The sequence below is a fragment of the Mus pahari genome, chromosome 3 (assembly GCF_900095145.1).
Source record: "Mus pahari chromosome 3, PAHARI_EIJ_v1.1, whole genome shotgun sequence".
NCBI classification, from domain to species: domain Eukaryota; kingdom Metazoa; phylum Chordata; class Mammalia; order Rodentia; family Muridae; genus Mus; species Mus pahari.
The window spans coordinates 38767913-38789466 of record NC_034592.1 but is presented as its reverse complement, the minus strand read 5'-3'; the positions used below and the strand labels follow the sequence as shown (position 1 = coordinate 38789466).

Here is a 21554-nt window from a genome sequence, read left to right as displayed (position 1 = left end):
TAAAAATATATTTAAAAAGAAAAGAAAAGAAAAGAAAAGAAAAGAAAAGAAAAGAAAAGAAAAGAAAAGAAAAGAAAAGAAAAGAAAAGAAAAGAGAGGGGAAGGGGGAAGGGAAGGGGGAGGGGAAGGGAAAGGGGAAGGGAAGGGGAAGGGGAAGGGGAAGGGGAAGGGAAGTCTAACAGCAATCAAGCCAAGTTTAATGGCTTCCACATACTCTAATGATACAACTAAATTCTCTGTGCATTTTATTTGTACCCAAATTCAAGTTTACATAATCACAATTAGAACAAGCAGTTGTAGGAAGTTGTGATGCTAACATACTTTAATTCCTCAGGATAAACCAGAGCTGTCGTTTTAGCAAATGTGGCATTCCACAAAAGAGCACTCTGTTTCCGAATCTGTTTATTCTTGTGAAGAAATATTATGCACAGGAGTGGAGAAAGATGTTCAAGAAGTTCACTGTCATAGGCTCCAAGATAGCTGAACTGTAGACAAGCAACAATTTCTCCTAATAGCTTTTCTAACTAGGAAAAAGAGTGGGGAAAACAAAAGGTACTGTAAATAACAAATTTGTAGAATATGTTACTATTTTCACTGAAATCTGAACCATCTTTAAGCAACATGATGGTCATCATAAGTATGCACTCCTCTTTACACATGAACTAACTATCAGGTAAACTTAGCTTAAGTACCAGTGCTGTAATTTGATTCACAGCTCCTTCTTGTTAACAGGAAAAAAGGTTTCTTATTAATTCCAACAGTAATAATTATCTACACAATTTATTAATACGATATTATAGCCCACATAAAAAGGGATGAGATCTGAGAAAACATGAATTTAAAAAAAAAAACAAAAACACAGCTACTTAAGAATGCATCTATGCCCCATTATTTTATATCCACTAAAAATGAAGCAGGCTGGGCAGTGGTGGCGAACGCCTTTAATCCCAGCACTTAGGAGGCAGACAGAGGCAGGTGGATTTCTGAGTTTGAGGCCAGCCTGGTCTACAGAGTGAGTTCCAGGACAGCCAGAGCTATAAAGAGAAACCCTGTCTCAAAAAAAAAAAAAAAAAAAAGCAATGGGGAGGGTTCTGTGAAAAGCAACACTTGCAACTTGCTTTCAGAAGCCCTTACTTGGTTCCATCCTCAGCACCTGCACTGCCTGTGGCTATAGCCCCATGCGATCTGAAACCCTCCCTGAACTCCATAGAGGAGGATATTTACGTACAATTATACACACATGCAATTTGTTTTAAATGACGGTAAGGAGGGAAGGGGCTGATGGTGTTCCCTTTCCTGGGACCTACATGGTAGGAGAGACCCAACCCCTGCACAAGCCCTCTGATGTCTGACACTATCGCATGCATGCATATGCACACACAGGAAATAGAAGTGTAAAACAATAATAATATAACCACCACCAAAATCAATTATGTGTATAAAAGATTACTGCCTAACCCATACCCTGTCCCCACTGATAATTTTATAGACATTGACTACTTACCTTGTTGTTCAAACTAGTATACACTTTAGGAGCCTCATCCAGCCTGGGAAGAAAGATATAAGACGTTTACATTTTTAAATGCTATCACTACACTACTTATCAAACTAAGTCTCAAAGAGAAGCAATACAAAAATAAGGTAAAATAGTCACGTAGTAGTATAAAGTGTCCCAAGAATAAAATGCCAAATATTACACATGAAGTAAATGTAAGTAATAAAAATTTAGAAAATAAAATTAAATACCCAGGACAGACCCCTAGTGTTCATGGTAACTACTTGCCCACCTTCCCCCCCCCCTTTTTTCTTTTTTTGGTTTTTCGAGACAGGCTTTCTCTGTATTGCCCTGGCTGTCCTGGAACTCACTCTATAGACCAGGCAGGCCTTGAACTCAGAAATTTGCCTGCCTCTGCCTGCCAAGTGCTGGGATTAAAGGCGTGCGCCACCACTGCCAGTTTTTTCTTTATGTAAGGTTCAGAGTGGATCTGAGGGTCTGGTGAGTTGCTATTTTGCCATACCTCCCTATAATTTTTTGATTTTTAAGTGTTCCAGACAACAAAGTGTATAGAAAAACAAAGTTACAAGTTTAAATTACACCCATCAGGGCCCAACAGAGGTACAGTTCACTGCTGGTCATAAGAACATGGGGGCAAGAGCTTGGATCTGCAGCACCTGCTTCTAGAGCCAGGAGCTGGAACTGGGGAGCTCCAAGTTAGTGCGAAGCCCTATCTCAAAAAGCAAGGTAGAGCAGGTTGATGGTGGCATCCATCTTTAATGAAGGCACTCAGAAGGCAGAGGCAGATTCTGAGGCCTGAGTTTGAGGCCAGCCTAGACAGCTAGAGAAAAAACCCTGTTTTGAAAAACAAAAAACCAAAAATAAAGAAGAAGCAAGGTGCAAAGTTAGAAAAAAAATAGCAGTCTGTGACTCCTACATGTATGTGCATATATATGAATATATTTACGGACATATACACATACAAAACACATTAAAAAAATCAATGTAGTTAATTCAACATTAATGAGCTAAAATTACTTACTTTGAGTTTTCATACAGTAAAGCCAGAGGTCTTGTAAAAGTTGCAAATATTTCTCGGATCATAGAGGGCAAGGAAATATGTCCAAATACATTGGAAAGCATGCTAATGATAGAGTTACCAATAGCAAGCAGTGTATCAGAGAATGTTTCCTTGAGGCTTAGAGTGTGGAAAGAATCGATGACTCTCACAATTAGCTTAAATAAAGAAGCCAATTTCCCTAAGGGCTCCTTCTTCTTTCTGGACCAATCTGAAGATCTCTGCGATGCTAAGACATAATTGGGTTGATTAAAACTTAAGTACTTTGATATGTCACTATCACTTTTATGCTTTGCATTTAAATGCTAAACATATCAAATATACATGTTCTTGCTGTTAACTGAAACTTCATATAAACCTTCAAATGATACAGCAAAAATATCAAGAGTATAAATAAAATCCAAATTCAATGGAAAGGAGCTGGCAGATCTCAATTAAGAAATCAAAATAAATAAGAATTTCTAAGAAATTATAAAATACATCTCAATTTATTTTATACCTCAGAATTTCAATAACTCGTTTATAATTACTAAAATACATGACCAAAGTAACAAAGCTAAATTATGAGTTTTTAATAATAAATGTTTTCATTAGAAATTTATATTCCTAGCTCACACACAGTTCCTTAATCCCTGCAAATAATGAGAAAAGAAGTCAGAAAAACTCTAGTACCTCTTTTCTAGACTGGAATATTTATCTTAAAAGTACATATTTTCCTTTATAGTCCCCTCTTAGATAACTACTCTCCAGATTCCAGGTACAAGACAAAAGCCACATTTCTCTTGCTCTGAAAGTCATTCTTGTTTTAAAATTACTTGTTCCTATAAAACAATCAAGACTTGGGAAAACTCAGGTTTAAGGGAATAGTATAACTCATACCTTACTAGACTCATGAACTGAAGTCAAGGAAGGATGCCACTAAAAATAGGTCAGTCATCTCATCTAGAAGCAGTTCCTTCAATCTAAATATACATTTTAAAATAAAAGAATTTCTGCTACTCAGAAACCCTCATACTAAATGTTGAGCCTAAGATACCAGGATATGGCTAAGGTGACAAGGGATGTCAGGAAAACTGTCACAAACACAAAAAGTTGTCTAACCAAATTTGATCGATCTATCAGTAGGTAGGTAGGTAGGTAGGTAGGTAGAGAGCAACAAAGTTCTCTAAATTGGGTAGGCACAAATGCAAAAATCTGACTACACCCAGAAGCTTATCCACAAAAACAGGTAATAGAGATAACATCCAATCCATGTCCTCAGTAAAGGGACCCAGAAACCATGTACCTTAGCAGCAATGAACTGCTCTGGGTTTTTACATCCTAGTCTCAGACAAAAAGGAAACTGTTTCTAGGGAGAATAATTCCAATCTGTAAGAAAAGTACAAGATAAGGCTGAATATTCTGCAAAACTCATAAATCGGAGTAATTTGTCAAAATATTGTAAGACATGTCGTTCTATACTAAGGAGCACTCTTAACAAGTAAAGGCACTTGGTTGTATACATACCCGGTACAAAGGAAGAATTTAGAACAGACTAATGGCTCAGTGCTTACTATACAAGCATGAACACCTAAATCTGTATCCTCAGCATCAACAAAAGGGCCTAAATAAATAAATAAATAAATGGGGGGGCGCTGAGGCTGAGCATCATGTTATAGAATTCTAGACTAGCCAATCAGTGGACTCAAGGGTTACTGAAATCCTGTCTCAAAAAAAAATTGGCAGTAAGAAATAGTCATGGAGAGATGGCTTGGCAGTAAGGAGCACTGACTGCTCTTCCTGAGGTCCTGAGTTGAATTCCCATCAACTACATAGTGGTTTCACAGCCCTTTACAATGGGTTTGGTGCCCTCTTCTGGTATGTCTGAAGATAGTTACAGTGAACCCATAATACAATAAGCAAATCTTTAAAAAAAAAAAAAAAAATGAAAGAAAGAAAAGAATCAAGTCATGGCTCTCAACCTTCCTAATGCTCTCTTTCATACAGTTGCTCATGTTGTGGTAACCCCCCCCAACCATAAAATCATCTTTAATTGTTACTTCAGTGTAGCTGTCATTTTGCTTTTATGGAATATAATGTAGATATTTTTGGAGACAGAGGTTTGCCAATGGTATCATAACCCACAGGTTGAAAACCACTTTAATAGAGGAAGGCACCAGACATAGACCTTTCTCTGAAACCCATACTTGCATATACTACAAATCACACACACACACACACACACACACACCATAAAAATAAACAGAAGCGGGCCGGTGAGATGGCTCAGTGGGTAAGAGCACTCGACTGCTCTTCCGAAGGTCTGGAGTTCAAATCCCAGCAACCACATGGTGGCTCACAACCATCCGTAAGAAGATCTGATGCCCTCTTCTGGAGTGTCTGAGGACAGCTACAGTGTACTTACATATAATAAATAAATAAATAAATCTTTTTAATAAATAAATAAATAAACAAACAGAAGCAATTGTATGGAAAAATAAAACAAAATCCACCATAAGTTGTCACATTGGAATTTATTTTCTATAACTCTAGTAGAAAATATATAATTCTACTCAATAATTATGAGATAAATTTTGTGAGAATGACAACTTAAAACAGTAATTTTATAATGTAACTGATAAGAAATCAACTGATTTCTAATACAGACTAGTTTAATGTAAACAATAACAGTGTGATGACTTCAGAAACCAGAGTGAGTGGGTCCATGGTAGCTCATGACTTTAATCTCAGGAGGGTCACCAACAAATTTTAGAATTTCACAAGCTCTAAAGTTCCAAGATATGCTTAGTCTACCAAGTAAGATACTATCTCCCAAAAGACAGTTTTAAATATAAAACAATTAATCAGTGATTTAGGAAGCTGCATTAACAAGTGATCATGAGTCAGGCTTCCTGAGAACAAGGTATTTGAAGCTAAGGATATGTGGCTCAATTGGTACAGTGCTTGCCTGTCAGGCACAAAACCAACCAATAGTATAGATTAACTCCAGAAATGAATGAAGTATAAATTTAAAAAGCACCGGTACATTTGTTTTGTGGTATTTCTATTATTAAAAAAAAAAAAAAAAACACTGAGGAAATATGGCAAGTTCAAATGAAAGACTAAACAAAAACAAACAAAAATTCTGGCCAAATGCCTCATCTGTAAAGAACTTAAGACAATACTGAGGAAACATTCCAAGCTGTTTAGACTGATGCCTGCATCACGCTTTCAAACAGAAATAAAACACACACACACACACACACACACACACACAAGAATGAAAGAGAAAAAAAACCTGTATACCTTGGAAAATATTATAAAACAAAAACAAACTTGGGGTTTTGTTCCTTTGAGATTGAGTCAGGTTCTGTAGCCGACCGAGACTGACCCAGTACTCTATCCCATCCTATGGAGGTGAACCTCCAAGCCAACTGGCAGAATTTAGGATTGTGCCCAGCCATGACTGTCATTAGAGAATCTAACCAAAAGATGTGTAGACAATTCTAACAGTACTTGCCTACATTGAAAATTTGCTTACTTGATATTAGCAAAATAATCTGGTAAGTTTATAAAGTGAACTAAGAAAAGCCAGCTGTGGGGCTGGAGAGATGGCTCAGCGGTTAAGAGCACTGAATGTGCTTCAAAGGTCCTGAGTTCAAGCACATGGTGGATCACAACCATCTGCAACAAGATCTGATGCCCTCTTCTGGTATGTCTGAAGATAGCTACAGTGTACTTACATATAATAAATAAATCGGTTTTTTTAAAAAAAAAAAAAGCCAACTGTAAGAATTTTCCCTGAAATTTCAGCTATGAAATACCATATTAACAAAGGTAAAGACAATACTTACATTTGGTTTTTGGCTGGTATTTCATATTATATGGTGAAAAGTCGATACAATCAACCATTACAATAATAATATGAGAGATCCTGTCCAAGAATATCAAATCCTAAGAAGAAATTTAAGTATGATAATTAGAAAACTTTACTACAGCCACAGTACTAGACAGTCAAGACACACAAAAACTATTTTTACTGTTTATGCTACAAATACAAGGTCATAAGTACTTCCTAGTTAGACTAGACACTAAACAATGTGCTTCTCAATGACTGTCAACTAGCCTGCAGGAAAAGCTGAGCTGTATGGAGCACAAGGAAGGTACTGTTAAGAAAAGCTCCAGCACTCAGGAGCCAGAAGCAGGCGGATTTCTGATTTCCAGGCCAGCCTGGTCTACAAAGTGAGTTCCAGGACAGCCAGAGCTATACAGAGAAACCCTGTCTCGAAAATCCAAAGAGACGGAGGGAGGGAGAGAGAGAGAGAGAGAGAGAGAGAGAGACACATTCCAAGGTAAGACTTGTGCTTATCTTATACAGAAGTTTCAATAAACTATCTCCAATTTTAAAAAAAGGTACAGGGGTGGGGGAAACTCACTGAAAGAGCTTCATCTTCCAAACTGCACATTATTTTAGAAGAAAGTTCTTCACAGCACAAATTCTCTTCTGCTGTTGCCACCAAAGCAGCACAGCGAGTAAATGCTCTATACAATTCTGACCAAGTTTTAAGTACAGTTTTCATGGTACCCTAGGAAGAAAAAATAAATAAATCTGACAAACTGACACCATACCAACTACATAGCAGGATGAACACATCTCTTAAGTCTGTGAAAAGTGACATACTTCATTTGTCAGAGGGACCTGTTATAACTCTCTACTATGTTCTATATGAAGAGCACCATTAATTACCAAAGGTCAAAAATCAAAGAGGGCCAAAAACCAAATCCTCATTCCAGTCTTCTCTTACCTATCTCCACCCCACAAACACGAATTCAAGAAAAATCAGGGTTGGTACTAACCATATATAATGGCAGTATTTCCAGAAAGGCACAAAGCCATTACACAATCATTGCATATTCTTACCGTGGGAAATGTCTGAGCTGAAAAAATATGGTTTATTGGTAAAGTCAATGCACCATAGATGGCACTAAAATTATGCTCTAAGGCATCACCTTGATTCACTTCATTGGTCTGAAACAAAAAATATAAAGTTAAACAAATTACTAATTCTAATCCTACATGGTAATATAACTCATACTACAACATATTCTAGATGTTGCACTTCTAGCCCTAGATACCAGAAATGAAAATAAACACCTGTGCACAATCAAGATGTCATACTCAAGCATGCTGATCTCGAAACTCAACATTTGGCATTCTCACTGCCATGGGAAGACAGCTGGAAATGATGGGAACACAATTCAAGGTCATGCATTGCTGGCTACCACTATTACCTGAGCAGAAGGCTCTAAAACAGAAAAAGACTTCTAGTCTTCGGAATTCTGACAACATAGATTCCTATTTATTATTAGAGCTAGAAGTACAGCCCAGTTATTATCTGGAGATGTACTTAATGTTAAGTGCTTGACTCTAGCACTTAACATAAAACAATTCATTTTAAAGGGGGAAAAAAACCCGACTTCTCACTGGTCACTGGTGACATAGTACTTTAATCCCACAATTCAGGAGGGAGAGACAAGCCAAGTGTGGTGGCACACACCTTTAATCCCAGCACTTGGGAGGCAGAGGCAAGAGGATTTCTGAGTTCAAGGACAGCCTGGTCTACAAAGTGAGTTCCAGGAGAACCAAGGATACACAGAGAACCCGTCTCAAAAAACCAAAAATAAAAAATAAAAAAAGGAGGGAGAGACAAGTAGATCTCCTAATTCTAGGCCAATCTGACCTACAGATCAGGTTTCAAGACAGCAGGGGAGGGCTACAAAGAAAAACCCTGTCTTGAAATACAAACAAAAACTTCTAATTAATTCTCCTGTTTTTGCCAACTGGTTCATCTAAATTTTATTCTCAGAACAAAGCAAGAAAGAGAGAGATAAACTCCTAAGCTAGAAGTTAAAGCTTATACCAGCAACAACAGCATTTGAAGGCTGAAGTAGGGCTGCTAAGAGTCAGAGGCCAACCTGGGCTACAATGAGTTCCAGGGGAACACCACTATAAAGACAGGCATTTCTTTTTTTTTTTTTTTTTTTTAAAGATTTTATTTATTTATTTTATGTAAGTACACTGTAGCTGTCTTTAGACACTCCAGAAGAGGGAGTCAGATCTTGTTACGGATGGTTATGAGCCACCATGTGGTTGCTGGGATTTGAACTCCGGACCTTTGGAAGAGCAGTTGGGTGCTCTTACCCACTGAGCCATCTCACCAGTCCAAGGCAGGCATTTCAAAACACACAGAACCTCAAATAATCCTGAAAACATTAGTCAGACCAGTAGACTCATAAAAGGCCTCAACCACCATTCAAGGTGAGGATTCATTTGTTTTTTTGTTTTTTGTTTTTTTTTTGAGACAGGGTTTCTCTGTGTAGCTCTGGTTGCTCTATAAAACAGGCTGGCCTCAAACTCAAAAGGCATGTGTCACCACAGCAGAGCTACGGTTAGGATTATAGGAAAGTTCTAGCTAGCTTAAGAAGCCAACTTTTATAAAACTCATCTGTGGAGTTTTCATCCCATGAGTTACTTGTCATCATCAACCTTAAGAATAACCAAAGAAATCTGAAGTGTGTATGTCCCAAAAGCAAACAAAATATACCAAAACAAAACCATTAAAGTTATTTTGTGCTCCCTATCTTACTACTCTAAACCTATAAACACTTAAATGTAAGAAATCCTCAACTCTGACAGGAAGGATAAATGAGGCAACATGGTTGGACTCTGCATATATGCTATTTAAAGTAGTAACAGACAGATGTGGGAAGCACACAACCTATTGAAGTTGAAGACCAACTTTGGGAAGCTAGGACATGAAGCCAGCTTGGCTACAGAATAAGACTGTTTCAAGGGGAAAACAAAACAAAGACCAGGTTATACTGGAACTGTACCAGATAGGGAACAACAAAAGTATTCAAATGATTCAAATACTGGAAGGATGGGGAAGGGGGGGGGGATCACAGGAAATGGGAGACCAGTGCAGGCTACACAGTAAGATACTGGCAGAACATTATCAAATAAAGGCAGGTATTATTGGCACTATTAAAGGGTAAGGAACTGTTTGAAACTACTTCCTGTCACTATGGAAAATGGAATATACTAATCAATCACTAAGTACATAAGAAAAAATAGTATTTCTATTTTTATTTAAATTCAAACTTATGCTCTTTCCAAAGTAGGGGAGAATGGGGACTAGAACTAGCATAGTAGCACACGCCTACTACCTCTTACCACTGTGAGAGCAGTAGCAGGACTGTGGCAAACAGAAGGCCAGCCTGAGCTACATAGTATCCTTTATAAATAAATAGTAGTCCAGACTAGGGTGAGGGAGTCATAGCAGATGTGTCCTACCTGATGAATCACATCAGTCAGTGGAGTGACTATCATACTCCACATTCTCCAGAGATGCTCCTTGTTTACCAACTGCTTTGCATTCTCATTAATCACAGTTAGTACAGAATCGCTAAAAGCCAGTGGTGATGTCGGACCAGAAAGCACACAGCCTACAAGTGTTTCTAGATTAAGAAAAAACCTAAAAAATATGAACAATGTGCATCAGAATGGCCATTTCATCCTTATGAATTATTAATTAAACTCAAACAGGTGTACACAAGAAATGATGAATTTTTAAGTCAGTTTTATTATTTATCCCCCAGCCTCTAACACATGACTTAAAATTTATTATGACACAAGAGCTGGAATTATAACCCAATGGTTAAAAGTACTTGTTAATCCAGAGGATCTGGGTTCAGTTCCTAAGACCTACATTGTCACCAACCACGACTCACAGATCCAAAGGATTTGATACCCTCTCTTCTGGCCTCCACGCATACACATGGGACAGACATACAGGTTGGCCAACACTCACATATAAAATCTTTAAAAAAAAAAAAAAATTTGGGCTGGTGACATGGCTCAGCGGTTAAGAGCGCCGACTGCTCTTCCAAAGGTCCTGAGTTCAAATCCCAGAAACCACATGATGGCTCACAACCATCCATAACAAGATCTGTCGCCCTCTTCAGGAGTGTCTGAAGACAGCTACAGTGTACTTACATATAATAAATTAATTAATTAATTGATTGATTAAAATATTTTTAAAAAAAAAATTGTGGCACAAGACCTAGTGGCAAGCATCTGCAAATCCAGCACCTGGAACTCTGACATAAAGTTCTCCAGTGAGACTTGCCTGAGCTTCAAACCCACATCACAAAACACAAAATGTACAATGGACCATTTTATCTGTAATCTAGCACTCTGAAGGTACAGACAGAACTGCCACAAGTTTAAGGCCAGTTTGGGTTGCATACAGTGAAAACATCTCTAAAGAGGAAAAAAAGTTTTAAAATCAAACTTGTGAAATACAATAAAAAGAATCCCAATCGCCAGGCAGTGGTGGCGCAGGCCTCTAATCCAGGCACTCACTAGACAGAGGAGGCAGCAGGTAAATCTCCGAGTTAGAGGCCAGCCTGGTCTAAAGTGAGTTCCAGGACAGCCAGGGCTACAAAGCAAGCCTGTCTTCAGGGAAAAAGAAGAATGAAAAGAAAGAATCTCATTGGATGCAATCATTGTTCATGAAAAAGTAAAGAGCGCGCGCGCACGCGCGCACGCACACACACACACACACACACACACACACACAATCAGGAATGGGACTGGGATTAGTAACGTAAGCTTTAATCCCAGGAGAGTAGGTAGATAGATCTCTTTGTTCAAGGACAGGCATGGCTGTACACCAGGCTGTCTAACACAGCCAAGATTAGACAGGGATGCAGACATGGTCCAAATAAAAACACCAAAAAACAAACAAAAAGGGCATAGCAACACACATGTTATGCTAGAAGTTAGAAAGTGGGAAGAAGAGAATAAATTCTTATTAGTTTCTTTACATAGCAATCCCGGGCCATCCTGAGACTTAAGAGACCACAACTAGATTTAAAATAAAAAACAAGGTACAGACTTACTTTTCATCTTCTACACATTCTAAAAGATTGTTGTTGAAAATTAACTGGATTAAGAACAATGCTGGAGTTCCCTGCAAAGGGAAAGAAACAAAGTTATAATCCTGAACAAAAAGAACTGTTTTCTGCAGTCACTCAACATGACTTATTTTAGCATTATTTAGGGTATGATGACAAGTTTATTTCTAAACACCACACACAATGCCAGGCATAGTGGCACACACTTGTAATCAAAACACCCAGTAGGTTGAGGTAGCAACAGTCAGTCTTGAGATCAAGACGAGCATGGGATAGAGACCCTATCTTTAAAACAAACAAAACAAGCAAGATATAACCCATAGGATGCTGAAGCAGGGAGGTATATGAGTTTGAGATTTTAGAAGCAAACCTGATCTACAGCAGAGTTAGGCCAACTACAGATGGTCTTAAATTTTTCTTTTAAAAAAAGCAAAATAGATGGCCCAGTGGCTGAGAGTGTTCTGTTCTTATAAAGGATGGACCAGGCTTCAGTTCTCATACCCAAACCAAGTGGCTCACAAACTCCTGTTTAACTCTAGCTCAAGGAGCAAGAGAATATGATTATCTTCTCCTGGTCTCTGCAAGTACTGCACTCACACACAAGACATACTTAAAAGTAAAATGAATAGTAAATATACATATTTTAAAAAAATAAATATCAAATACAGCCCTGTGCTCTGGATCACAGGCCTTCTGTGAGAAATCACAGACGGTGAGGCTTCGGCTGTTACAAACAGAATATAACTGACACACTCGCCTACAATTTGTCACAGTATCAAGCTAATATTATTAAGCTTTCAAATATTTTAGCAGTAGCCAGTAATATTATTCCATACAAACAAACAAAAAACTCTTTCTGGAATCTATTATTCAATCCAGGGGGAAAAAAGTTCATCTACCTACTGGCATAGCACTGCCTTTAATTTTTCACAGCAATCTATTATTTTGCATACAAATTTTTTTAACTTAATCAACCAGATACAGTTAAGTATTTTTTTAAGAACACTAAAAGAACTGTTTTGCTTTGCCAATCTTTATCATGTCACTACACTGCATTTAAGATACTTGCATTAAGAATATCCATATTAGCAACCTGATATGCTGGTGAACCTAGTACTTTCTGAGGAAGTCCTTTAACTGTAATCTCCATGAGAACCTAAAAGGAAAGATTTTACAGTAGTTAGCCATAAAAACCTCAAAACCTTATAATGTCATCTAGATTTTTGGCAATTTACTAGATGTAACCATTACTCATGATTCACTACAGTATTTAATTATATATATATTCACATTATTTTAAAAGTTCAAAAATACAGAATAGACTTCTACCTTACTAGTTTTTGTATTACTATGAGAAGAAAATAACCATCTTCTATAAATGAACCTTGACACTTTCTTTTACATTATTATGAGAAATTCTACAGTTACATATTTACTATAACAGGCCTAGAAACAAACATTTCAATAGCTTGTTAACTACAAATTGACTCTCAGGTTACAAATCCAGAGATGCTTGAGCCTCCTTTAACTGTTCTCCAAACGTCTTCCTGTGCTTGCAATGATGTCAACTACACACTGTGGTATGTGTCGTAATAGTTCTTAGTTAAAGCAAACCAGTTGTTTTGGAAATAATCTGAAGTTGACAGCATTTATTTGAGCCTTGTCTAGAATGCTCTGCAAGCATAAATTCATTTAACTCTTTAAACCAACTGCAACTGTCTTTACAAAGCCATGAACCAAGAAAGCAACTAATCATAATCAGCCGAGTCTCCTCCACAGCCCTTGATACCATCTGCTATACTACTCAGCAGTGTGGTCTAAATGTCAGTCTGAAAAGGCAAGTAAGACTCAGAATTTAACAATGATATTTGTTCACTATATTATAAAAATTACATACCATTTATTTTTTCTATTCCTACTACTTAAATAGAAACTATTTCATTTAATATAAAGTCAATGACAGTGTGCTATTGTTACCTTGCACTCCAGACATTAGAATATGTTTAACTCAAGTTGCATTCCATTTTTTGGAATGCACACTGCAGTGACACTTCCTGCTGCTGCAACAACTGTTTACTATGTAGATTTCAAATGACATTTGAATGGAACTTATAATAAACTGTCAAGTCAAAAGGACTGTGCCAAATCTCATCTGAACAAGTATCAATTGAACTTCAAACTTTAAGACTTTGAGGTGATTTACAAACATATTTACCTGTGTTTTTGATACAGGAAATACCTCTGACTTCACTATGTTTTCCAGAGATTTTAGTAGGAGGGTCAAAACTTCAGAACCTGATCTTTCTTTTCTGTTTCCTATCAAAGAATAAAAGGAAAGATATAATTCTAAACATGTTTTTTAGGTGCCTATTGTCTACTAGAGAGTATAAAGATTGTTTTACAAAGCAAAAGCAACAATCCCTACTAAGTAACACTTTGTAGCCAAGCACTGAACTTGTGCTATGTGTGAAGGTCATGGAACACTGACAGTGCTTACCTGCTTCAGTAACTGACTTCACCAAGCTAATCAGCTCCTTCCAGATAGCACTGACTACTGCGTCTGTCAAGGAAATAGACAGGGTTCAGTTTCTAGTACCTGATTTGTAACTCCAGTTCCAACCAACATGAGCCTTCTTACGACTTCCTTGAGTACAAATATATACATGCAGACAATGATCATACACATAAAATAACTCTTAAAATCAAAGCTTTTCTCCAGTTCCTCATACTAAAGAAGTAACAACCTGAAAGCTAATTTGAGTATTATTTCCTTATAATATTTATAAAGCCACCATTTCAATGTTTCTTAAAAGAAATTAAAATTTTTAAGGACGACACCGGGCAGTGGTGGCACATGCCTTTTATCCCAGCACTACAGAGGTAGAGGCAGACAAATTTCTGAGTTCGAGGACAGCCTGGTCTACAGAGTGAGGTCCAGGACAGCCAGGACTATACAGAAAAACCCTGTCACAAAACACCAAAAAAAAAAAATTTACGGAGGAGTAAACATAACATGGTAACAGCAGGCCAACCATATAATAAAGAATAAATGTTTCTATTTTTCCCACTTTCCTTTTTCCTTCTGTAGGATTTTTTTTAACCTTTTAATGGTGTAATGTAACCAACCACTTTTGCAGAAAGAAAAGCACCATATCCATGCTTGGTGATATTTCTATTCCCTGCACTTAAGGGCAAGGACAAGAGAACTACTGGACATTCCATGCCAGCAGAGCTACGTAGACCAAGATGCTTTCTCTAAAGGATGCAAGTTTCCCCAAGTCTAGACTCCACTACTCTCCCAACTCACACCAACACCCATACCTACCCTTTTATTTACTACAGAATTTAAAAAAAAACAAAAGGAAATGGCTCCTCAGGCATTACTGCAGGTCTGATAAGCAGAGTTCAATCCTGAGACCCCCCCAAATAGTAGACAGAGACAAGTTCTAAAAGTTGTTCTGTCCTCCACATGTCGCATGACAATGCATAAATCCCCAAATACATGTATAATGGGACAAACTAGGTTTCATTTTCCAAGCAGCTAAGGAGCTTTTTATCTACTTATTTCTGGGTGGTAAGCTCTAGAGCTGGATATCAGGTCAGCCTCAAATCACTGACCCATGCCTCAACTTCTGCAGTGCTGGGATGGTTTGCTACCTTACTCATGTCTATTTTAAAAAACAAGGTCTCATTCTGCTATCCAGGGTTGCCTCAATCCTCTTATCTTACAAAAGTAAGACACCATCCAAGGCTTTACATTTCTCTTATTGGGCCCTGAACACAAATTTTAATGCAAAGGCTGAAGATATAAAGTCTAGGCTTGAGTCAGAGCTCTACTAGTCACTTATAAAACTTTATGTGCCGGGCGTGGTGGCACACGCCTTCAATCCCATTACTCGGGAGGCACAGGCAAGCAGATTTCTGAGTTCGAGGCCAGCCTGGTCTACAAAGTGAGTTCCAGGACAGCCAGGGCTACACAGCGAAACCCTGAAAAAAAAAAAAAAAAAAAACTTTTATCTATTATTTATCTCTTTATACAACTAACTTCTTTCTTTTCCTAGACAGCTTTGACATGGCTGGAATGTGCTACATAGACAACACAGGCATCAATTATCACAGAGATTGACCTGCCTCTGCCTCCCCCACGCTGTCAGCCACTCCACTGCAATCTCCCCATTTCTAATAGTTTAATACAAGTAATATCACAAAAAAAAAAAAAAAGAAAGAAATTGTTCTTTCGGTGCACAATCTGGCCAATGAGTTAATTAATACCAAACAAATATTTACAATTTGATCTTCCTTCAAAGCACACCCGGAGGCTCACTGGGTACAGGTACTGCTTCCAATCCTGATAGCCTAAATCCCATTCCCAAGGTGTCCACGGTAGAGAACTTGAGTCCCAAAAAGTTGTCCTCTGACATGCACATGCGCTGTGGCACATGTATGACCACATGCATGCACAAGTACACAAAATAAATACTTAAAGAATAAACTTTTAGCTGGGCATGGTGGTACACGCCTTTAATCGCAGCACTCAGGAGGCAGAGGCAGGCAGATTTCTGAGTCCGAGGCCAGCCTGATCTACAAAGTGAGTTCCAGGACAGCCAGGGCTACACAGAGAAACCCTGCCTCAAAAAAACCAAAAAATAAATAAATAACTAAACAAACTTTTGAATTTTAAAAATTCCCCAGATTTACCTGAGGCATCCTTTCCAACTGAGACAAAGCTATCATGAACAGCAGTGATAAGTGTATGCGCATATTTGGAGAAGAAAGAAGGGCTGCTGATTAGCGGGTGTTCCAGTGGCTCTAAAATGAAAAAGCAAATAGTCACATTTATAAGCAAATTACACACACACACACACAAAATCTTAAATGTATAAAACTATTTTTCCTTAAAAGACTGAAATTCAGCCAGTCGTAATGACTCATGCACTTTAATCCTTTAATCCCAGCACTTGGATTAGAGGCAGAAGCAGGTGGATCTCTTTGTTTTAGGTTAGCAAGGGTAGTTATACAGAAAAACGCTATCTCAAGGAAAAAAAAAAAAACCAAAAAGGAAAAAAACAAGTATTAATCTGCTCATATCAAATACAAGACCATCATTATTAGTGAGTGAAACTGCGGCCTCTCCTCCATTCAACAGTTATGTTTTGGAATGTTTCAAACACATGATATTATTTCAAAATCAAATACCTAAACTCAATACAATCTTGTGTTGCTTGGCAAAACTCAAGACTTCTGGACCCAACAAAAAATGAAGCATCATTTCCAGTCCCAAAAGCTGAATAGAAGGGATTGCAGCCATTCCACCTGTATTTGAACTCAGGTTCCCACGAGGAGTTCCATAAGGAGAAGCACCTTTAAGAGGGAAAGACCAAATTATTCAAGTTATATTTCCAATCAAGATACTATACATTTAAATGCATGATGTAAATTTCTCAAGCATTAATACAAACCTTGAAATTATTACCAAACCACTAAAATAAAGTAATGGTAAGTAATTGCTTCCCAATGCAGAGCTGCAATTTGTTTAAACATGTTTAAAGATCTATTTTTTCCATACAAGCACAGTAGCATGAAGAGCTGGGCTTGATTGTGCCCATTTGCAATCCCAGCATTTGGAGGCAGGATTTCTGTCAGTTCAAGGCCAGTGCGGTCAACCTAATGGGTTCTAGGCTAACCAGAACTACATAGTGAAACAAAGAGTTCAAATTCAAGTCTGGGCTACACAGTAAACCATTGCCACAAATACATGACACCTAATGACAAAGCAAGGTGAAAAGCAAAAAAAGAAAATGAAAAGAAAAATTATTTCCCAACCACCCACAATAATGTAGTTAAAAGTTATCAGTAACAAAGACAATATAGATAAGAATATATTAGTGTCGTGTCCTCTGATCCCAATACTTGAGAGGCAGAGGGTTACCACATGAAGATTAACCTCAAGTCCTAACAAAGCTAGGTTATATGGGATCCTATCTCAAAAAAAACAAAAACAAAAACAAAAAAAACTTTTTGCTTAAAGACTCTCATCTCCAGAGGCATGTAACCACTCCTTCAAAGACTTTTCCAAAAGCATCTCTCACCTTTATGTCCCGCAGTCAGTGGACTTAAGCCAGGAGAAGCAGACCCTCGAGATGAATTGCCTTGAGGTGAAGCAATACTATCAACACTTATTGTACTCTGAATCAGTGGCACACACACCTAACAGATGAAAAGGCAAACAGCAATAATTTCATTGTCAAATTTGTAAAAGCTTCACAAGATATGTATTCTTATTTAGAAGCAACTTCTCCAGACACAGAGCAAGCCAACTTAAAAATTTAAGTCCTGATAAGTTTTCTTTTAAATAACTTTTTATTTTATGTGTATTAATTAATGTGAGGATGTCCCCTAGAACTGGGGTTACAGTTATGAGCTGCCACATGGGTGCTGGTAATTAAACCAGGTCCTCTGGAAAAGCAGCCTGTGTTCTCTCAGCCACTGAGCAATCTCTCCACCCCTAAGATCTACTTGAAGATTTTTTTTTTATCCCAAACATGACCAGTCTCACGGAAGAGGTAGCAAATTAAAACTACCTTGTACAATGTCTATATATAAAACAAATTTTATGGTTAAACTTTCGTCCTATTCCTTATATCCAAATTTACCAAGATCTGGAGATAGAAAGATCTCCGAAGTTAGGAGCATTTGTTATTCTTGCAGATATGGGTTCAGTTCCCCGAACTTATGATAGCTCACAACCATCTAGTTCCAGAAAACTCGATACCCTCTCCTGACCTCCATGAGTACCAGGTAAGAGCATAGTATATTACAGACATAATATGCAGCTATAACACTTATACTCTTAAAATAATTAAGTCTAAAAACTTCTTTTGAAGAGTCCTAAATTCTAGAAAAATATGAAACACTTATTGTCCTAAGTATTTTATTCAACAAATGTTCAACCTGTATTAAATGTTATTGGTTAGTCCATGCATTTAAAACTAAAAAGAAAGCCTCGTAAGGATAGGCATATGCTTTTAAATACTAGCATTCAGGAGGTAGAGGTAGGTGGACTCAAGTTCCTAGACAGCTACAACTACACAGCAAGACTTGGTCTCAAATCAAAACAAAGACAAAAGCAAACAAAAAAAGCAAACAAATGCTGGATGAGTTTTCTACACTTATATTTGTCTGAATTATTTTTTTTTAGTTTATTTATTATATCTAAGTACACTGTAGCTGTTTTTAGACACACCAGAAGAGGGCATCAGATTTCATTACGGATGGTTGTGATCTACCAGGTGGTTTCTGGGATCAGAACTCCGGACCTGGGGCTGGTGAGATGGCTCAGCAGGTAAGAGCACCTGCTCTTCCGAAGGTCCTGAGTTCAAATCCCAGCGACCACATGGTGGCTCACAACCATCCGTAATTTGATCTGGCGCCCTCTTCTGGAGTGTCTGAGGACAGCTACAGTGTACTTACATATAATAAATAAATAAATCTTTAAAAAAAAAAAAAAAAGAACTCCGGACCTTAGAAGAGCAGTCAGTGTTCTTAACTCTGAGCCATCTCTCCAACCCATGCCTGAGTTATTATCTGTGTGTTGGTTAGTTCTCAGGCAAAATCATATACATTAGTTTTGGCAAATAAATTCTGAGTTAGTTACACATGCTACTCCTGTTTTTAACTGTACATTTTCACCCAATAGGTTGGTTTTTCTGCAACCCAGGCCGTCCTTGAATTCAACATACAGCCAAAATGACTGAACATAATTATAATTCATTTGTTTATTGTTTTTCGAGACAGGGTTTCTCTGTGTAGCCCTGGCTATCCCGAAAGTCACTCTGTAGACCAGGCTGGCCTTGAACTCAGAAATTCGCCTACCTCTGCCTCCCGAGTGCTGGGATTAAAGGCTTGCGCCACCACTGCCTGGCTATTCTTTTTCCTCTACTTCTCCAGTACTAGGGTTACACTCCAGTACATTCCCATTTTCCTGGTTCAGAAGTTTGACTCTAGGCTACCAGGCATGCATGCTAAGCAAGGATCCAGTCAATTTACCTGAATCCCCAACCCCTCTAGTTTGGAGGTGTGGAGTAGGGTTCTCTGTGTAATCCTGGCTCACAGCTATCCTGGAGCTCAATTTGTAGATCAGGCCGAGACCTACCTTCCTCTGCCTCACAAATGCCAGGATTAAAGTTGTACACCACCATGCCTAGCTGATTTAAGTTTTTTAATTCTTCTCTGATGTTACAGATTAAACCCCTGGTCAAGAGGCAATGGCAGAGGCAGGCGGTCTCCGAGTTCAAGGCCAGCCAGACTATAGAACCCCATCTTGAAAATGCAAACAAAACAAATACAACCCACATCTACACCAAAAAAAATAAATAAATAAACTCACAGTGGGGCACCATTAAGCATACGCACCACTAAGCAATATATAGCTTTTGTGAAGTCACATTAGAACATATCAAGACAGTTTAAAGCTTACTTCTAAAATCATCCGCTACCAGTCTCATCTATTCACTATGCTCTTCCAACTAATTAGACAACTAGATTAGACTCTTAAGATCTTATGGCAGAATTTGAGGATTTCATTATGTCAATTTTCAACTATGTTATGTCAAACTTGGAAGGCTTCTATCTAAAACACAGGAACTAAGTAAAGCCAGTGATAAAACTCATTGGTAGCTCCCCTACACAGGGTCCCCCAGGACTTCCAAACAAGAATAGTATGGCTGAGGATGTAGCTCAATTGGCATGTGCGAAGCTCTGGTTTTGATCCCTGTGCACGTACAATCCAGCATTTAGGAGAGGAAGGCAGGAGAATCAAAAGGCTATTACTGGCTACAAAGCAAGTCCTAGCCCTGAACAACAAAAATCAACATGGTGGGGCTCATGGCTCACTCATATAATGCCAGTAACTCAAGAGAGCAATGAGAAAAACGGCCTCAAGTTCAAGGCCAACCTGTTTTAAATTGTTGCAATCTGCCTCAATGAAAGGACACCAATAGTGAGCAAAGACTCCAGTATAAGGTATAGCACATTAATGTTAATTAACTGACTGCTAAACACTAAAGTTCATTTTATAGAGTATCTGGGGAGAGAGAGCTCAGCACTCAGAGCACTGGCTACTCTCCCAAAGGTCCAGGGTGTGACTCCCAATGTCCACATAGCACCTCACAACCATCATTCAGTCCCAGGGGTCAACTCTTCTCGACAGCTCTGGCAGGCACAGAAGCAGTGCAGACAGACAGACATGCAGGCAAAACACCCAAAAACATACTAAATGAGATAAATTTTAAAATAAAAAATAAATGCCCTAATAGGTATGTTGGCATTTGATGATCAGAGATTTATAGATACCCTATTTTATTAGGCCACTGGAAAATACTCTGAAAGATATACAAGTTCTTATAACATAAAAGACCTTCATAATACTGATATATATTGCTGAATGGACCCTGATAGAGCGGTCTCATATGAGGCTATGCCAGTGCCTGGCAATTACAGAAGTGGATGCTCACAGTCATCTATTGGATGGAACACAGGGCCCCCAATGGAGAAGCTAGAGAAAATACCCAGGGAGCTGAAGGGGTCTGCAACCCTATAGGTGGAACAACAATATGAACTAACCAGTACCCCCAGAGCTTGTGTCTCTAGCTGCATTATGTAGCAGAAGATAGCCTAGTCGGCCAACATTGGAAAGAGAGGCCCCTAGGTCTTGCAAACTTTATATGCCCCAATACAGCGGAACACCAGGGCGAAGAAGTAGGAGTGAGTGGATAGGGGAGCAGGGCAGGAGAGGGTATAGGGGACTTTCAGGATAGCATTTTAAATGTAAATAAAGAAAATATCTAATAAAAAAAAAAATACTGATATATAATGACCAAACAAAAAAAACCTCTGAGATTAGACTGGTAAGAATTTAAGGACATGAGCCGGGCGTGGTGGCGCATGCCTTTAATCCCAGCACTCGGGAGGCAGAGGCAGGCGGATTTCTGAGTTCGAGGCCAGCCTGGTCTACAGAGTGAGTTC

The 21554-nt window shown here is 38.3% G+C and overlaps 1 protein-coding gene across 1 annotated transcript in view; it reads right to left on the bottom strand.

The window, feature by feature from the left end:
* The window catches only part of Rif1 (replication timing regulatory factor 1), a 51580-nt gene that overhangs the window by 15820 nt on the left and 14206 nt on the right, over positions 1–21554 (bottom strand). The window contains exons 11-24 of the mRNA XM_021192695.2: positions 17621–17738; positions 16728–16892; positions 16230–16340; positions 14029–14091; positions 13747–13847; positions 12601–12687; positions 11517–11587; positions 9907–10087; positions 7474–7581; positions 6989–7138; positions 6407–6506; positions 2538–2802; positions 1505–1547; positions 322–524 (exon numbers count right to left, since the gene is read on the bottom strand). Coding sequence (XP_021048354.1) covers positions 322–524; positions 1505–1547; positions 2538–2802; positions 6407–6506; positions 6989–7138; positions 7474–7581; positions 9907–10087; positions 11517–11587; positions 12601–12687; positions 13747–13847; positions 14029–14091; positions 16230–16340; positions 16728–16892; positions 17621–17738 — 1766 coding nt within the window. The remainder of the gene's footprint in view (positions 1–321; positions 525–1504; positions 1548–2537; positions 2803–6406; positions 6507–6988; positions 7139–7473; positions 7582–9906; positions 10088–11516; positions 11588–12600; positions 12688–13746; positions 13848–14028; positions 14092–16229; positions 16341–16727; positions 16893–17620; positions 17739–21554) is intronic.